The sequence below is a fragment of the Mesoplodon densirostris genome, chromosome 11 (genome assembly GCF_025265405.1).
Source record: "Mesoplodon densirostris isolate mMesDen1 chromosome 11, mMesDen1 primary haplotype, whole genome shotgun sequence".
Classification (NCBI taxonomy): Eukaryota; Metazoa; Chordata; class Mammalia; order Artiodactyla; family Ziphiidae; genus Mesoplodon; species Mesoplodon densirostris.
In genome coordinates, this window is record NC_082671.1 from 88,075,441 (window position 1) to 88,090,545 (window position 15,105).

Sequence of the window (15,105 nt, forward strand, 5' to 3'; positions counted from 1 at the left end):
CAAACAAAATTTCTCAGTTTAGTATACCTCAGTAAAAAATAACATTTTGTATTTCCTACAATAGAACTTACGTTTATTGGTCATGTCTTTCCCTGTTTCAGAGCTATCATATGAACGTTGGAATTGTAGGTATAGAAAATGTGACTGAGTTAAATTTGTACAGATTCTATAGTATAGCTCAGAAGATTGAAATAAGTTAAAATTTTTTTTTTGTTATGGTGAGCAGAAGACAGTACCCAGATGTTTGAAATGAATTTGAATTTAACATTCATTTATTCCTTTGGTCTTTTATTAATTCATTGAATATTATTGAGCACTGTGTGTCAGGCCCAGTGGTAAGCACTGAAATTAGAGAGCTGAGTAAGACACAGTGCCTGCCTTCTAGGAAAAGGCAATCTAATGATATACACACAGAAGCAATGTTGGAGTTGAAAGGAGGAAGTAAGTAATATGCCTTTCTTTCCCTTCTGAGTTTGGATAGTGGCATGGGAGTCAGGTGGTTAGAGATCCAAATATTGTATTCATTTATTTGTTCTTTCATTCAGTCAGTCAACAAATCCATATTAATGTCTACTCTTAGCCAAGGAAGTGATTTTGTGGATATGGCAGCAAAGAAAATAGACAAAGATGTCTGCTCTCATGGAGCTTAGTGAGGAAGGCAAACACTAGCCAAGGTAAATAGGCAAAATATATAGTGCGTTAGATGGTGGAAGTGCTATGGAGATGAAAAAAGGGACGGGGAGTAGGAAGTATCTGGGGATCTGGAGGTGGGACTGCAATGTTAGATATGGTTACCAGGGAAGGCATCTTTGAGAAGATCTAAAGGAAGGGAAGGTGTACAAGAACATCAAGGAGCCAGTGAGTGGAGTGGTGTGAGTGATAAGAGAGTTAAAAGCCATAGGCATCACAGCCATAGAGATCACAGAGGATCAGAACATGTCAAGCTTCATAGGTAATTTTAAGGATTTTACTGTGAGATGAGAAATCATTGGAGGATTCTGAGCAATGGAGTAGTATGATCGGACTTATAATTTCGTAGGATTACTCTGGCTACTGTATTGAGAGTAGGCCGTAGGGGCACATAAGTAGAAACAAAGAAATTAGCTAAGAGACTACTATAATAATTGACACAAGAAATGATATGGCTTGGATCAGAGTGAAAACAGTGCAGGTAGTGAAAAATGGTCAGATTCTAGATATACTTTAAAAGCTGACAGATTTACTGATAGATTGATATGGGGCATCTGCAGAGAAGTCAAGGATGATTCCAAGGATTTTGGCTCCGGTAGTTGGAAGGATGGAGGTCAAACAAGATGAAGACTGGGAATCTTATTGGATTTGGCAACATGAAGTCACTGATGACATTGGTAAGAGCAATTTGTAAAGAGAAGGAGGGGCAAAAGCCTGATGGAGAGGGTCCAAAAGAAAATGGGAAGAGAGAAGTTTGATGCAATGAATATAGATAACTCCAGGAGTTTTATTATAAAGAGTAGCAAAAAAATAGAGTAGTAAAAATGAGGTAGAGAATTTGGTATAGATTGCAGGCAAGTGGACTTTCTTATAATGTACTGCAGATTTAAATTTATTCATCCAATCACAGACAAAGCTGGAAATGACAGCCTTTTACCTTCTTATAGGCAGGTTGTCTCTTAGACTGAGGGGAGAGCAAGGGGCTGAGTTAAACATTCTTGATTCCTTATTCCAAGCTTTCCAGTTAGTTAAATTCTCAATCTCTGGGGAGGAATAAGAAAAGGATGGCAAAGAGGCCAGGCAAAGTCTCTCATTATGAAAAGTCCTAAAAACTAATTAAAGAGATGTGATGAGTATAGTTCTAGGTGTATATATGTGTATAAAATTATTATGATAGCATAGAGAAGACAGTTATGTAACTCGGATATAATTTGGAAAAGAGCAGTTACAGAAAATTTCCTTAGAAGGGGCAATCTGTTGCAAAGTTTGTGTAAATGTTTCTGGGTTGCAAAGATGGTGATAGTGAGTAGTATACTCCAAGTAGAAGTTACAAGGAAAAGAATAGTGAAGCTGGTATGAATGAAACTGTTAGGTTTTGCTGGAGCTTAAAGTGTAATTTAGAGATGAGTTGGAGAAGAGCCCAGAGCATTAGACATGGGTAAGTTTATGGAAGGCCTTTCTATCTATGCTTGAAGATAGAAAGGTATTGAAGGTCTTTAAAAGTGCCATAGCCAGATTTGATTTTTAAATAGATTATTCTCATGGTTTTGTAAAACATGAATTTTGGAGAGAATATTCTGAAACAGGAGATCAGTTAAAAGACTAATATATGCAGTAGTTTAGGTGAAAAATAATGATGGTCCTTTTTTTTATCAATTTATTTTTATTTATTATTTTTGGCTGTGTTGGGTCTTCGTTGCTGCACGCAGGCTTTCTCCAGTTGCGGCGAGCGGGGGCTACTCTTCTTTGTGGTGCGTGGGCTTCTCATTGCGGTGGCTTCTCTTGTTGTGGAGCACGGCCTCTAGAGTGCCCCGGCTTCAGTAGATGCGGCACGTGGGCTCAGGAGTTGTGGCTTGCGGGCTCTAGAGAGCAGGCTCAGTCGTTGTGGTGCACGGGCTTAGTTGCTCTGCGGTGTGTGGGATCTTCCCGGACCAGGGCTCGAACCCGTGTCCCCTGCATTGGCAGGCGGATTATTAACCACTGCGCCACCAGGGAAGCCATAATGATGGTCTTAGTTTAAGCAATTGCTAAAAAATATCATACGGACAAATATGAATACTACTTTGGAGGTAAAATAAATACTACTTTGGACAAATATGAATACTACTTTGGAGGTAAATTAATAAATAGTTGTAGGGAATGACAGAGAAAGGGAATGGCTTGAAGACTGATAACATTGGGTACATGGTAAATGGAGATATCATCAGCTGTGTTAATGAACTTGAGAAAGATGGCCAGTGCAGTGAGTTCAGTTTTGGACGAGTCTTGAGGCACCTATGGGATGTATTCATTTAAAGCCTGAAGGAGAGGACCATGCTATATATTAGCTGTGAGAGACAGTATTTATGGGGTAAATGGAATTATTAGAATAAATGTGATCAACCAGGGAGAGAGTGTAATGAGAAAAACATACAACTGGTAACACAAGACTTCTGGGAAACACTAACATTTAAGGGATGGATGAGTAGAGGAAGAACAGCTCAAAGAAAGAATGATCAGAGCAATTAAGGAGACCTTGCAGAGTGAAAGCCAAAGGACTAGGGAGAGTCAAAAGTTGGGAGTAAGCAGCAACTTCAAATGTGGGTGTGTGGAGAGGACACCCAGTATGATAAATGAAAAATATTCATTAGGTTAAGTAGTTAAGAATTAGTGACCTTGTGAAACATAATTTCAATAAAGTGATAGACATGAATGTCTGATTTTTGACTGATGAGTAAATGAGAGATGAGGGAGTGGGGAAAGTAAATATGCATTACTTTTGAAATTAAAATGTGAATTGCATAAAGACTGGGCAGAAACTGGAGTGGGACTTGGTCTAGGAAGTGTTTTTGAGAACCAGAGGTACCTGAATATGTTTATAATGTAGGACAAAGGGACTAGTAGAGAGGGAATAATTGAGGATATTGGAGAAGGGGAGGTGACTGAAGGAATAAGGTATTCATAAGCTATGATGTCACTTGTACAGTGGGTGGTGGTAAATTCAAACTTATCCTGTGAAGGATATCCTTTGAAGAAAGGAGGTGTGTGTGTGTGTGTGTGTGTGTGTATTTAAATATATTTTACGTTATTTATTTTTATTGAAGTATAGTTGATTTATAATATTGTGTTAGTTTCAGGTATACAGCAAAGTGATTCAGTTATACATAAATACATACATATGCATATGTGTGTGTGTGTATATATATGTGTATATATATATATATATATTCTTTTTCAGATTCTTTCCCTTTACAGTTATTACAAAATATTGAGTATAGTTCTCTGTGCTGTATAGTAGGTCCTTGGTTATCTATTTTACATATAGTAGTGTAAATATTTTTGAATTATATATGTCTATGTATAATTTTATAGGTAAGAGGAAGAAAAATCATGGTAGGTCATTCCTGAAGATAATATAGCACCGCCCACCCCCCAGGTTAAGTTTGAATAGTAATAGCTGAATGTCTGGTGGACAGAGATTAAGAATTTGGAGATTAAGATTAAGCTTTTAAATGGTTATTTAGGGGAATATTTGAGGATGAGAACCCCACTCAAGTGACAGGAGTGAAAAGATGATTCTGAGTATATAATAGAGGTTGGAGTCTAGAAATTTGTGGTGGCACCAATCTGTGGAGGTTTGTGATTTCGCTCTAATAGTGCTTAGAAATGTAGGTGTGGAGAAAGCAGATTGCACCATTGATCTAGGATTGGGTCTTTTTTGGAGTGGCTGTATTGGAAACTTGGGGGATAAAAGGAAATGGCGAATGTAGATGAAAGAATAGTTAAGGTTAGTTCATATCCATATATGAGGTTCAGGAAGAAAAGCTAGGTGTATGCTAAATATGCTAGAATAAAATTGAGGTTAATGTCTCTTTGACATTGAAAAGCAGAAATTAGGTCATGAAACTGGAAGACGGTCAGGAAGTTGTGGTCACAGAGTAGGATAATTGACATTTTTTTTATCTAGAGCAATTTCAGGTGATTACAAGATCCTGCATGTGAGTGATTGAATAGAATGAATAAAGGTCCAGGAATTAAGATGATATGAATGTTGAGGCTGTACTCTTAATTCTCTGTGTATTTTGTATTTCCCAGGAAATTGGCAGAAATTGGGATTGAGATAAAGACTAAATCAGGTCTCAAGTCTTCAGTGAATGAGGTAGGGATTTATAGATGATAGCAACACAGCATAGAGGATAGAATAAATGAATACATAATTCCCAAAGCAGCATAAACCTTTTACTTGAGGGAGAGAGTAATGGCAGTGAAGAAATCTAGAAAAAGTCAACCTCTCCTGCTTGCCCAACAGAACAGTCCTTACATATCAGAGAGGGCTGATGGGAAATCGGCATCTGTACAGGGAGCACCAAACTTCAGTTAGACTTGGAAATAGAGTGATAGTTCTAGAAAAAGCTTAGCCCTGGAACTGTGTTTCCAGAAGATTGGTAGAATGTGCAGAGAGGGTTCTTAGTGGCAGGAACAGAGGATGAGAGCAGAGAGATTAGGTTGCTTTTCATCGTTTTGTGATTGAAACTTAAAGGGATGAGAAGCATGTTTGAAAGTGACTGATCTCACATATTTTAATATGGGCACACTTCGTTCAGGGTACCAGGGGGTTGCTGGCTCTCTCTCAGGAAGGTGGTGTGGGCTGCTATGAAGTTTGCGTAAGGGCTTGTTAGGGCCTTGTTCTGGGTAGAGGCTCTCTGGCTCTCTTAGAATGATTGAGGCAGAGACAAAGGCTGTGGGTCAGCTAGCTCTCAACATTAATGAGTGTTGCTCTGGATGTGGGCTCTCTTGCATGTGCTCTGTGTAACATGACGGTCCTTGGTGAAGTAAAGAAGAGGGATCCCTTGAGGGAGTGACAGAAGAGTCCTATTGGGGTACTGAAATGATCTTTCATGAGTGTATGTGCGTTAGAGTACAATCACTTACTTTTCTGTTCATTCAGTAAATATCTTAGAACATACAGGTCTTGGATACCTCGATGAATAAAACAGATAAAAATCTTCACCTTCTTGGAGCCTACATTCTTGTGAGGGGCAGAGGGAGGCACATAAACATGAAAACTAAGTAAATTATTGAGTGTTAGACGATAAGTGCTGTGGGAAGAAACAATATTCAGGAGAGGGAGTATTTGGAAAGGCTGCAATTTTAAATGTAATGATCAGGGTAGGTATGATTGAGATGGTGGCATTTGAGCAAACATTGGAAGGAGAGGGAATGAGCCATGTGACTTTGAGGACGTGTGCCAGGCAGAAGAGACAATTGGTGCGAAGGCTCTGAGGTGGGCGTGTGCCTGGTGTGGTTAGGAATAATGAGGAGCCCCACGTGTCTGAAATGGAGTAAACAAGAGTGATCGTAGGTGGTGAGGTCAGAGTGTTAGAGTAAGAGTGTGGTTAATTGAAGGGGTATTTTGGTTAAATTCTAGTTTATTATCGATAATATAGGTTTATATTGTTAAGTATATAGTTCTAATTATTTAATTAAATTTGCCATGTTAAAATGTAATGATTAGTAAAAAATATGTAAGACTAAGAGTTTGAGTCTTAAAATTTATTTATTATCATTTTGTTTGAGGAATAACTTTTTAAGTTCTCTATCATTAAGGTAGTAGTTTTCAATTCTTTACAGAATGATTTAGAACAAGTACTACGTCAAATTGGTGATAAGGACCAAAAGATCCAGAACCTTGAAGCCTTATTACAGAAGAGTAAAGAAAATATTTCTTTACTAGAAAAGGAAAGAGAAGACCTTTATGCAAAAATTCAGGCTGGTGAGGGAGAGACTGCTGTTCTTAACCAGTTACAAGAAAAAAACCATACATTACAAGAACAAGTAAGCTTGTCAAGTGCATTCTATTTCTAAAATTTACTTTTCAAGTGTATTCTATTTCTAAAATATACTTTTATCTCTCTAAATCTTACTAAGTGCTTTATCTAAATGATTCTTCTGTTATTTTTAGTACTTTAAAAATTATTATGTATTTCTGACAAATACTATCTCATTTACCTTAGAGGTGGGTTGCTATTGTAGTGAAAATAAGCTAACATGATTTGATGAAGGAACTCTCAGTTCATGTCCCACGATGTAACTTATTACCTGTGATGACCATGAGCAAATCATTTCCCCTTGTTAGCTCATTTGAAAAGTATAGTTAGCTCATATTGAAAAGTTATTAATAATATATACTTGCCTCATGGCATTTTGTGATGTTTTGAAAAAAGTAAATAAAATATATTTATAAACTAAAAGCACTAATCAAGTGTTAGTTGTTACTATGTATTGGTTAATAACCAGGCTTAGTGGTTACCTATATTTTGATATTGTATATGTGTTTGGAATACATAGCTAATAATAATTTTGGTAAGTTGCCTTATCGTTCTAACATCTGTGTGTTAGTTTAAGTGAAACTTATAAAATTTAGCTTAATACATTTTCAAACTGTAAAGAATTTATAGTCACTTTTTGGAAGAATTGTCTAATAAGAGAATTCTAATTATCTAAATGAGAAAGTATTAAAGTATAAGTAGGTCATATCACTTTTCTAATTTGGGTATTAGAATATAACACAAATTTTTCCCCCAAATTTCAAAGTTAGCCTAGGTTACCAGTTTTTATGAAGAATTATTTAGACTAGCTTTTATAGTTGAAAGTTGCGTACAACTTGACATTGCTTATTATACAAATTTGATCTGAAACGCATATACAATTTTGGAAAAAGAATAAATAAAAGTAAATTTATGTACTTCTGCTTCTGGCAATATTGGAGTAACTGATACCTATTTAGTCCTCCTACTGTAAACAACTAGAAAAGTAGAAAAAACTGTGTAAAACCACTGTTTTCAGACATTGTACAACAAGCAGGTTTTCATCCCTGAGAGAAGAGAAGAGGGAACAATGTAGAGAAAAACCTCCAGAAATCTGCTTAGAAATACACTTGAACCTTTCACTGGATGCTAATCTTTACACTCATAAGGAGAGATTCCATGAGGCCAGGCAGTGAACAATTATTAGGAGGTGCAGCTGAAAAATGATTAGAACTCACAGAGCTGGGAAATATTCAAGTTCTAGCCAGTCAGAGCAGAAAGACATGGTTGAACACTTGGGGGCATTCAGTAGAAACCCCAGAAATGTCACACCTTAGGAGTAAAGCTAAACTATCCCTAGACTAAAAGCTAGCCTACACCTGACCTAAGAAGCATAGGAACAAGCCTGGAAAGGTTCTAGCTGAACCACAAGTATATTAACTGTCAGCTGGAGTAAAATTCAACATTCTTAGAAAGAAGACAGCAAAATCCAGACTTGTCATAACAAACATAAAAAAAATTACAAAGAAGCAGAAAACAAAGACACACAAAGCAGAAAACATGTGAGCTGTAAGCAGGAGAAAAATAATTCAATGGGGATAGAACCTGAAATGAGAGAGGATAGAATCATCAGACAAGTACTTTAACACAGCTTTTAAAATATACTTATATAGCACTTGTGTTTGTTTTTGTTTAATTTGTGGACAAAGACTTATAGACAGGTGCAAAAATAAATCCTCTTTTGCAACCCAGAACTCAGTGTTCAGTATGAGTTTTGATACAGATAAGAAGGAACATGATACCTAAAAGAGAATCAAGTGATGGGGGTATACTGATAAACATAAAGATTGCTTCCAGGATTATAGAGCTGATAATTTCCCTCATATCTTAAGCTTTTAAATTATCAGCTGCATTGATTTATTACTCTAATTTTAATGTTGACATGAAACAAAGATGGCTGCTTTTTTTAGGCTTTTATCTTGAACACAGTGTCTGGATTTTAAAAAGGTATTGCTGGGCTTCCCTGGTGGCGCAGTGGTTAAGAACCCACCTGCCAATGCAGGGGACACGGGTTCGAGCCCTGGTCCGGGAAGATCCCACATGCCATGGAGCAACTAAGCCTGTGTGCCACAACTACTGAGCCAGGTGCCACAACTACTGAAGCCTGCACACCTAGAGCCCGTGCTCCACAAGAGAAGCCACCGCAATGAGAAGCCCATGCACACCACAACAAAGACCCAATGGAACCAAAAATAAATAATAAATAAGTTTTAAAAAATCATATTAAAAAGGTATTTGCATATCCCAACGATCTGTACTGTTCTAGGGTGTGATGGCTTAGGAGTGAATATGATTTGAACCTAATACATTTTTTTTTTTTTTTTTTTGCGGTACGCGGGCCTCTCACTGTTGTGGCCTCTCCCGTTGCGGAGCACAGGCCCTGGACGCGCAGGCTCAGCGGCCATGGCTCACGGGCCCAGCCGCTCCATGGCATGTGGGATCTTCCCGGACCGGGGCACGAACCCGTGTCCCCTGCATCGGCAGGCGTACTCTCAACCACTGCGCCACCAGGGAAGCCCTGAACCTAATACATTTTTAAAGGGTGTCAAATTCAGAACCAGGCAGATCCATCTCCTGACCCTAAATGTGGTCCTAAAGTAATTGCTTGAGGAAATTGGATCCCAAAGATTACAGGCTGGGAATTTTGAAGTGTGTTTGTATTCCATTGGAGATAGAAGAAGCCCCGCTAAAAGAATTGTGGGCTGACTCACATGACAACTTCTTTTTGAAAGGGCTATTTTATCTTGAAGATTTTGAGTTTGGAGGAACTAAGGTGATTGGCAGTGGAAAGAATCAGAACATGTAAAGTTCCTTAAAAATTTATTGACTTAAATAATTTTGCCAGGACTTCCCTGGTGGCGCAGTGGTTAAGAGTCCACTTGCCAATGCAGGGGACATGGGTTCGAGCCCTGGTCTGGGAAGATCCCACATGCCACAGAGCAACTAAGCCCGTGTGCCACACTACTGAGCCTGCACTCTAGAGCCCCTGAGCCACAACTACTGAGCACTTGTGCCACAACTACTGAAGCCAGCATGCCTAGAGCCCATGCTCCACAACAAGAGAAGCCACCATAATCAGAGAAGCCTGCGCACTGCAACGAAGAATAGCCGCCGCTCACCGCACCTAGAGAAAGCCCATGGGCAGCAACGAAAACCCAACGGAGCCAAAAATAAATAAATAAATAAATAAAATAATTTTGCCTATGTTACACATAATTTAAAAAAAATGCTTTACACTTAAAAAAATAAAATATACTTATGGATATAAAGAAAAAAATATAATAATGGAAATAGAAGTGGAAACAATAAAAATTAGAACTTCTAGAGATTAAAAAAAAATCTGAAATGAAAATTTCACTGGATGAATATAATAGATTAAGCAAATGGAAAACAGTATCAGTGACCATTAAGACAAGGTAATTGAAACTGTCCACAATGAAGCACAGAGAGAAAAAAGGCTGGAAAAAAAATGAACAGTGCCTTAATGACCTGTGGGATAGTATTATGTAATCTAGCATACATATAATTAGTGTCAAAGATGAGTGGGGAGGAGGAAAAATATTTATAGAAATAGTGGCTGAAAAAATTGTAAATTTGATTAAAAATATGAAACCACAGATTCAAGAAACTCAATGCATTCTAACCAGAGTACCCCAAAGAAATATCAGATGAATTGGATTTCACCTAAATGAAAAATGAATGCTCTTCAAAAGACACCATTACAAAAATAAAAGCCAAGACAGATTGGGAGAAAATATGTGTAGTACATATATCTGACAATTCAGAAACATCCAGGATATATAAGGAACTCTTATTACTCAATCAGATCAGTGATTGTCTGGGGCCAGAGATGAGCGGAGGGTGGGTACTGAGTGCACAGGAGCATGAGGAAGCTTTTGGGGGTAATTGGAATGTTCTCTTGCTTGATGGTGGTGATGGTTAAATGAATGTATGTATTTATCAGTTCTCCTCAAACTGTACAATTGAATTGGGTGAATTTTATTACATCTAAATTATAGTTCAGTAGAGTTGGTTTTAAAAATAATAGGAATCTCTGAATTTGATGTTATTCTTATGATTTTGAGAGATTATGTTTACTTACTTTTGGAAAGATGTGAATAATGTTTCTTGAAAAAAAGTTGAGATAATCTATCATAGAGCACTTTAACATTCTCATGGTGCTTAAATTTGGGTTTCTTAGTTCTTGTTACATCATTTGTGACCTTCATAATTAGAGTCTTGCTTATATGGTAGGTAACTCAACTAACAGAGAAGCTGAAGAATCAGTCAGAAAGTCATAAACAAGCCCAGGAGAATTTGCATGACCAGGTGCAAGAGCAGAAGGCACATCTCAGAGCTGCACAAGACCGCGTCCTTTCCCTAGAATCCAGCATTAATGAATTAAGTAGTCAATTAAATGAAAGCAAGGAGAAGGTCTCCCAGCTTGATATACAGGTAATATCGAATTATGTAACTTAATATGAGTTTGCATGAATAAAACACCAATTTTAGGCCATCACATATTTTAAATTGTTTCTCTCTCCCTCCCCACCCCCTGCCTTACTTATTAATGGAAAAAAAATTAGGAATAGGAATTAAATAAAGGTTGTATTTAGACAGTTGTTGAGCTTTCCTGTTTGCCTTTCTCCCTTTCCCTCCGTCTCTTTCTCTCTCTCTCCCAGCAAATTACTCTTCCTGAAACTACCAGGTCTTTTCACTTTTTTTTTTGATGAAGCCCTTATTATTGTTTCCTAAGTTCAAAGTTGTTTGATATTATTATACCATTAGATTTCTGTTACATATATTTGAATTATTTTGAATTTGATTTTTTAAAAGGTTTGGTTAAAAAAAAAACTTCAGGGAATTCCCTGGTGGTCCAGTGGTCAGGACGTGGCACTTTCACTGCTGAGGGCCCAGGTTCAACCCCTGGCTGGGGAACTAAGATCCCACAAGCCTCGAGTACGCCCCCAAAAAAAGAAAAAAACCCAACTTTGTATGGTACCATTATGTTTTTGTTTTTGTTTTTTTTTTTTTTTTGCGGCACGCAGGCCTCTCACTGTTGTGGCCTCTCCCGTTGCGGAGCACAGGCTCAGCGGCCATGGCTCACGGGCCCAGCCGCTCCGCAGCATGTGGGATCTTCCCAGACCGGGGCACGAACCCATGTGCCCTGCATCGGCAGGCGGACTCTCAACTACTGCGCCACCAGGGAAGCGCCCATTATGTATTTTAATGTGTTTTCTTTCAGAGGCCAGTATGGAAGCCTTGCTCAGTGAGTCAGTCATGGTGTGGGAATTAAGACATATTTCTTTCTTCATTCTCATCATTGGTTTTTTATTCTATACTATAGTAGAGAAAGTTATAGAAACATTTCTAAGCCTTAATTTTCTTTATTTGAGGAGAATAATTCCATTGAAAATCAGAAATGATATAATAAAATAACAAGTATACTATTAGAATTTGGAAAAAGAGGATACACATTTCTTTCTTTTAAAAATATATTTGTTAGATGAGTTACAAATAATTCAATATGTGGATGTCCAATTTTAGAGAGGGAGAAGTGTTTTGCATTTATATAGGGACATCTTTTTGTCATTTATTCAAGCATTATTAGGATTATTCTCTCCTACTCATTCCTGTTTGAGGATTATCACATACTTATTTTTTAAGGTCTAAATCTTTATGTTTTCTGCCAAAAGATTTAACTTTTAAAAATTATTTAGTGACAAAAGTAATGTACACTCAAGCAAGGGGAAATCAAGAACTAAATACAAATTAAATGACTTGTAAATTTTGTTACAGATTAAAGCCAAAACTGAATTATTGCTGTCAGCAGAAGCAGCAAAAACTGCTCAAAGAGCAGATCTTCAAAATCATTTGGACACAGCCCAAAACGCATTACAAGATAAACAGCAGGTAGGAGAACCTGATGCAATTTCTGACCATAACCTAATGTTATGGTAGATAAATTAACTGGAAACATGTAAAAATGATACTCAGTTTTATATAATATTGTGATTGACCTGCTTATTCTCCTTAATTTCTCCCTGAGTTCAGAACCAGTTGAGTGGTAGATGCAAGAGTCAGACAGATGGAGATAAAAGTTATCATCTTTGGGCTTCCCTGGTGGTGCAGTGGTTGAGAGTCCGCCTGCCGATGCAGGGGGCGCGGGTTTGTGCCCCGGTCCGGGAGGGTCCCGCATGCCGCGGGGCGGCTGGGCCCGTGGGCCGTGGCCGCTGGGCCTGCATGTTCGGAGCCTGTGCTCCACAGCGGGAGAGGCCACAGCAGTGAGAGGCCTGCGTACCAGAAAAAAAAAAAAAAAAAAGTTATCATCTTTGGGAATTCCCTGGCAGTCCAGTGGTTAGGACTTGGTACTTTTACCGTGGTGGCCCAGGTTTAATCCCTGGTTGGGGAACTGCGAATTCCACAAGACAAGAGGTGTGGCAAAAAAAAAAAAAAAATCATCCTCTTTTTTTTTTTGCAGTATGTGGGCCTCTCACTGTTGTGGCCTCTCCCGTTGCGGAGCACAGGCTCAGTGGCCATGGCTCACGGGCCCAGCAGCTCCGTGGCACGTGGGATCTTCCCAGACCCGGGCACGAACCCGTGTCCCCTGCATCGGCAGGCGGACTCTCAACCACTGCGCCACCAGGGAAGCCCCATCTTTGTTTTTGATAAAGCTCAACTTGTGCAGCTATGGTTGAGCTTCTTAATATTGTATTTCTCCCATAATATAGACCTTGGTGTGGAGCTGAAATATTTACTCCTAATTGTTGAATTGTTGCTTCATCCCATCAAATGCCAATGACTGGGAAAGAGACAGATTTCCACACCTGTTTTAAGTAGGTAATCAGGCCGTGACCCAGATATACTTACCACTTCGAAGCAGGAAAAGAGCACCATGTATTCCATCTCAATAGTAAGAGCTACTCTCTTTTCTTGGGGGTAGGAGTAAGTAGGGCTGGAAAGAATACACAAGTTACTCTTCTCAACACTTCTGGTAGAATAAAAGCTTCCTCCTTTAGGGCCAAGCTCAGAATGCTGGTAGATTTTTCTTACCTTTGACCAGGTAGGAATTTTTAAAGTTTACTTTTTGCTTGAGAAGTAATACTGGTTGTTGGTCCAAACATTTTTTTTTTTTTTGTGGTACGCGGGCCTCTCACTGCTGTGGCCTCTCCCCTTGCGGAGCGCAGGCTCCGGACGCACAGGCTCAGCGGCCATGACTCACGGGCCCAGCCGCTCTGCGGCATGTGGGATCCTCCCGGACCGGGGCACGAACCCGTGTCCCCTGCATCGGCAGGCAGACTCTCAACCACTGCACCACCAGGGAAGCCCTGGTCCAAACATTTTTTAAACAATATATTAGTGTATCAAGTTAATGAAACAAAATGATTTTCTATATTTACCCTTAACCCCAATCCATCTTTTCTCCTTATATGGAAATTTTGCTTTTAAATTTGGTATGTATCCTTCCAGACTTATATAAACATTGAACAAAAATATATGTGTGTGTGTATATACACACACACAGGTCTTTTTGTTTTATACATATACTATCATTATATATGTTGTTCTGCAACTTGCTTTTTACTTTATATTGTTATTTACATTATTGCTAAACACATCTGGAAAGTATTTTCTAAGTATTAGGTCAGTGCCAGGAACTATAGTGGAAAAAGTCTTTATAAGAATAACCACATGGGCCTCCCTGGTGGCGCAAGTGGTTGAGAGTCCGCCTGCCGATGCAGGGGATACGGGTTCGTGCCCCGGTCTGGGAGGATCCCATATGCCGCGGAGCGGCTGGGCCCGTGAGCCATGGCCGCTGAGCCTGCGCGTCCGGAGCCTGTGCTCCGCAACGGGGGAGGCCACAACAGTGAGAGGCCCGCATACCGCCAAAAAAAAAAAAAAAAAAAGAATAACCACATAAAAGTTTAAAATTTACCTGACAAAAATATTAGAAAATTCTAAAGCAAGTAGCCAAAGAGTAAAACATTTTCTGAAGTATGTCTGATGAAGGGTTAATATTTTTGATGTTTAAAACACTTTTACATAAGAAATAAGTGACTACAAAAAAAAGTAAATGATCAAAACTATATTAGCAAATCCTCAAGTTCATTAAGAAGCAATTGCAAATTAAGACAATAACGGAATATGCCCTTATTAAGGTAAAATGTTCATGTGTATGTGTTTAACACTGGAAGGATTGGACATGGTGTAGAAGAACAAGCCACTTCCATAGTGGCTTGTTTTTTTTTTTTTTTTTTTTTTTTTTTGCTGTACGCAGGCCTCTCACTGCTGCGGCCTCTCCCGTTGCGGAGCACAGGCTCCGGACACGCAGGCCCAGTGGCCATGGCTCAGGGGCCCAGCCACTCCGCGGCATGTGGGATCTTCCGGGATCGGGGCACGAACCCGTGTCCCCTGCATCGGCAGGCGGACTCCCAACCACTGCGCCACCAGGGAAGCCCCATAGTGGCTTGTTTTGATGGTGGTAGGGGAAGCTGATTGGCAATATATTTATTTTAAGACCTTTAGGATTTTTCATATTCATTAGCTCACTTTTAGTCCTTTACCCTAA

General features: G+C 39.0%; 1 protein-coding gene and 2 non-coding genes across 6 annotated transcripts in view; all 3 read left to right on the plus strand.

Annotated features, from left to right (window-relative positions):
• EEA1 (early endosome antigen 1) overlaps positions 1–15,105 on the plus strand; it is a 148,428-nt gene that overhangs the window by 96,555 nt on the left and 36,768 nt on the right. For 3 of the 4 annotated variants that reach the window (XR_009533772.1, XR_009533773.1, XM_060112102.1), the window contains exons 14-16: positions 6,301–6,504; positions 10,791–10,991; positions 12,336–12,449. Coding sequence is in view for 2 of the 4 variants with exons in the window: in XM_060112102.1 (XP_059968085.1) it covers positions 6,301–6,504; positions 10,791–10,991; positions 12,336–12,449 (519 nt within the window). In the remaining 2 variants the exon portion in view is untranslated. The remainder of the gene's footprint in view (positions 1–6,300; positions 6,505–10,790; positions 10,992–12,335; positions 12,450–15,105) is intronic. The other variant, XM_060112103.1, reaches the window with a different exon arrangement.
• On the plus strand, positions 8,148–8,274 carry LOC132499647 (small nucleolar RNA SNORA40). The gene has a single exon (XR_009533883.1). It is a non-coding gene; the product is annotated as a small nucleolar RNA SNORA40 (small nucleolar RNA).
• TRNAE-UUC (transfer RNA glutamic acid (anticodon UUC)) lies at positions 11,402–11,474 on the plus strand. Its single transcript has one exon. It is a non-coding gene; the product is annotated as a tRNA-Glu (tRNA).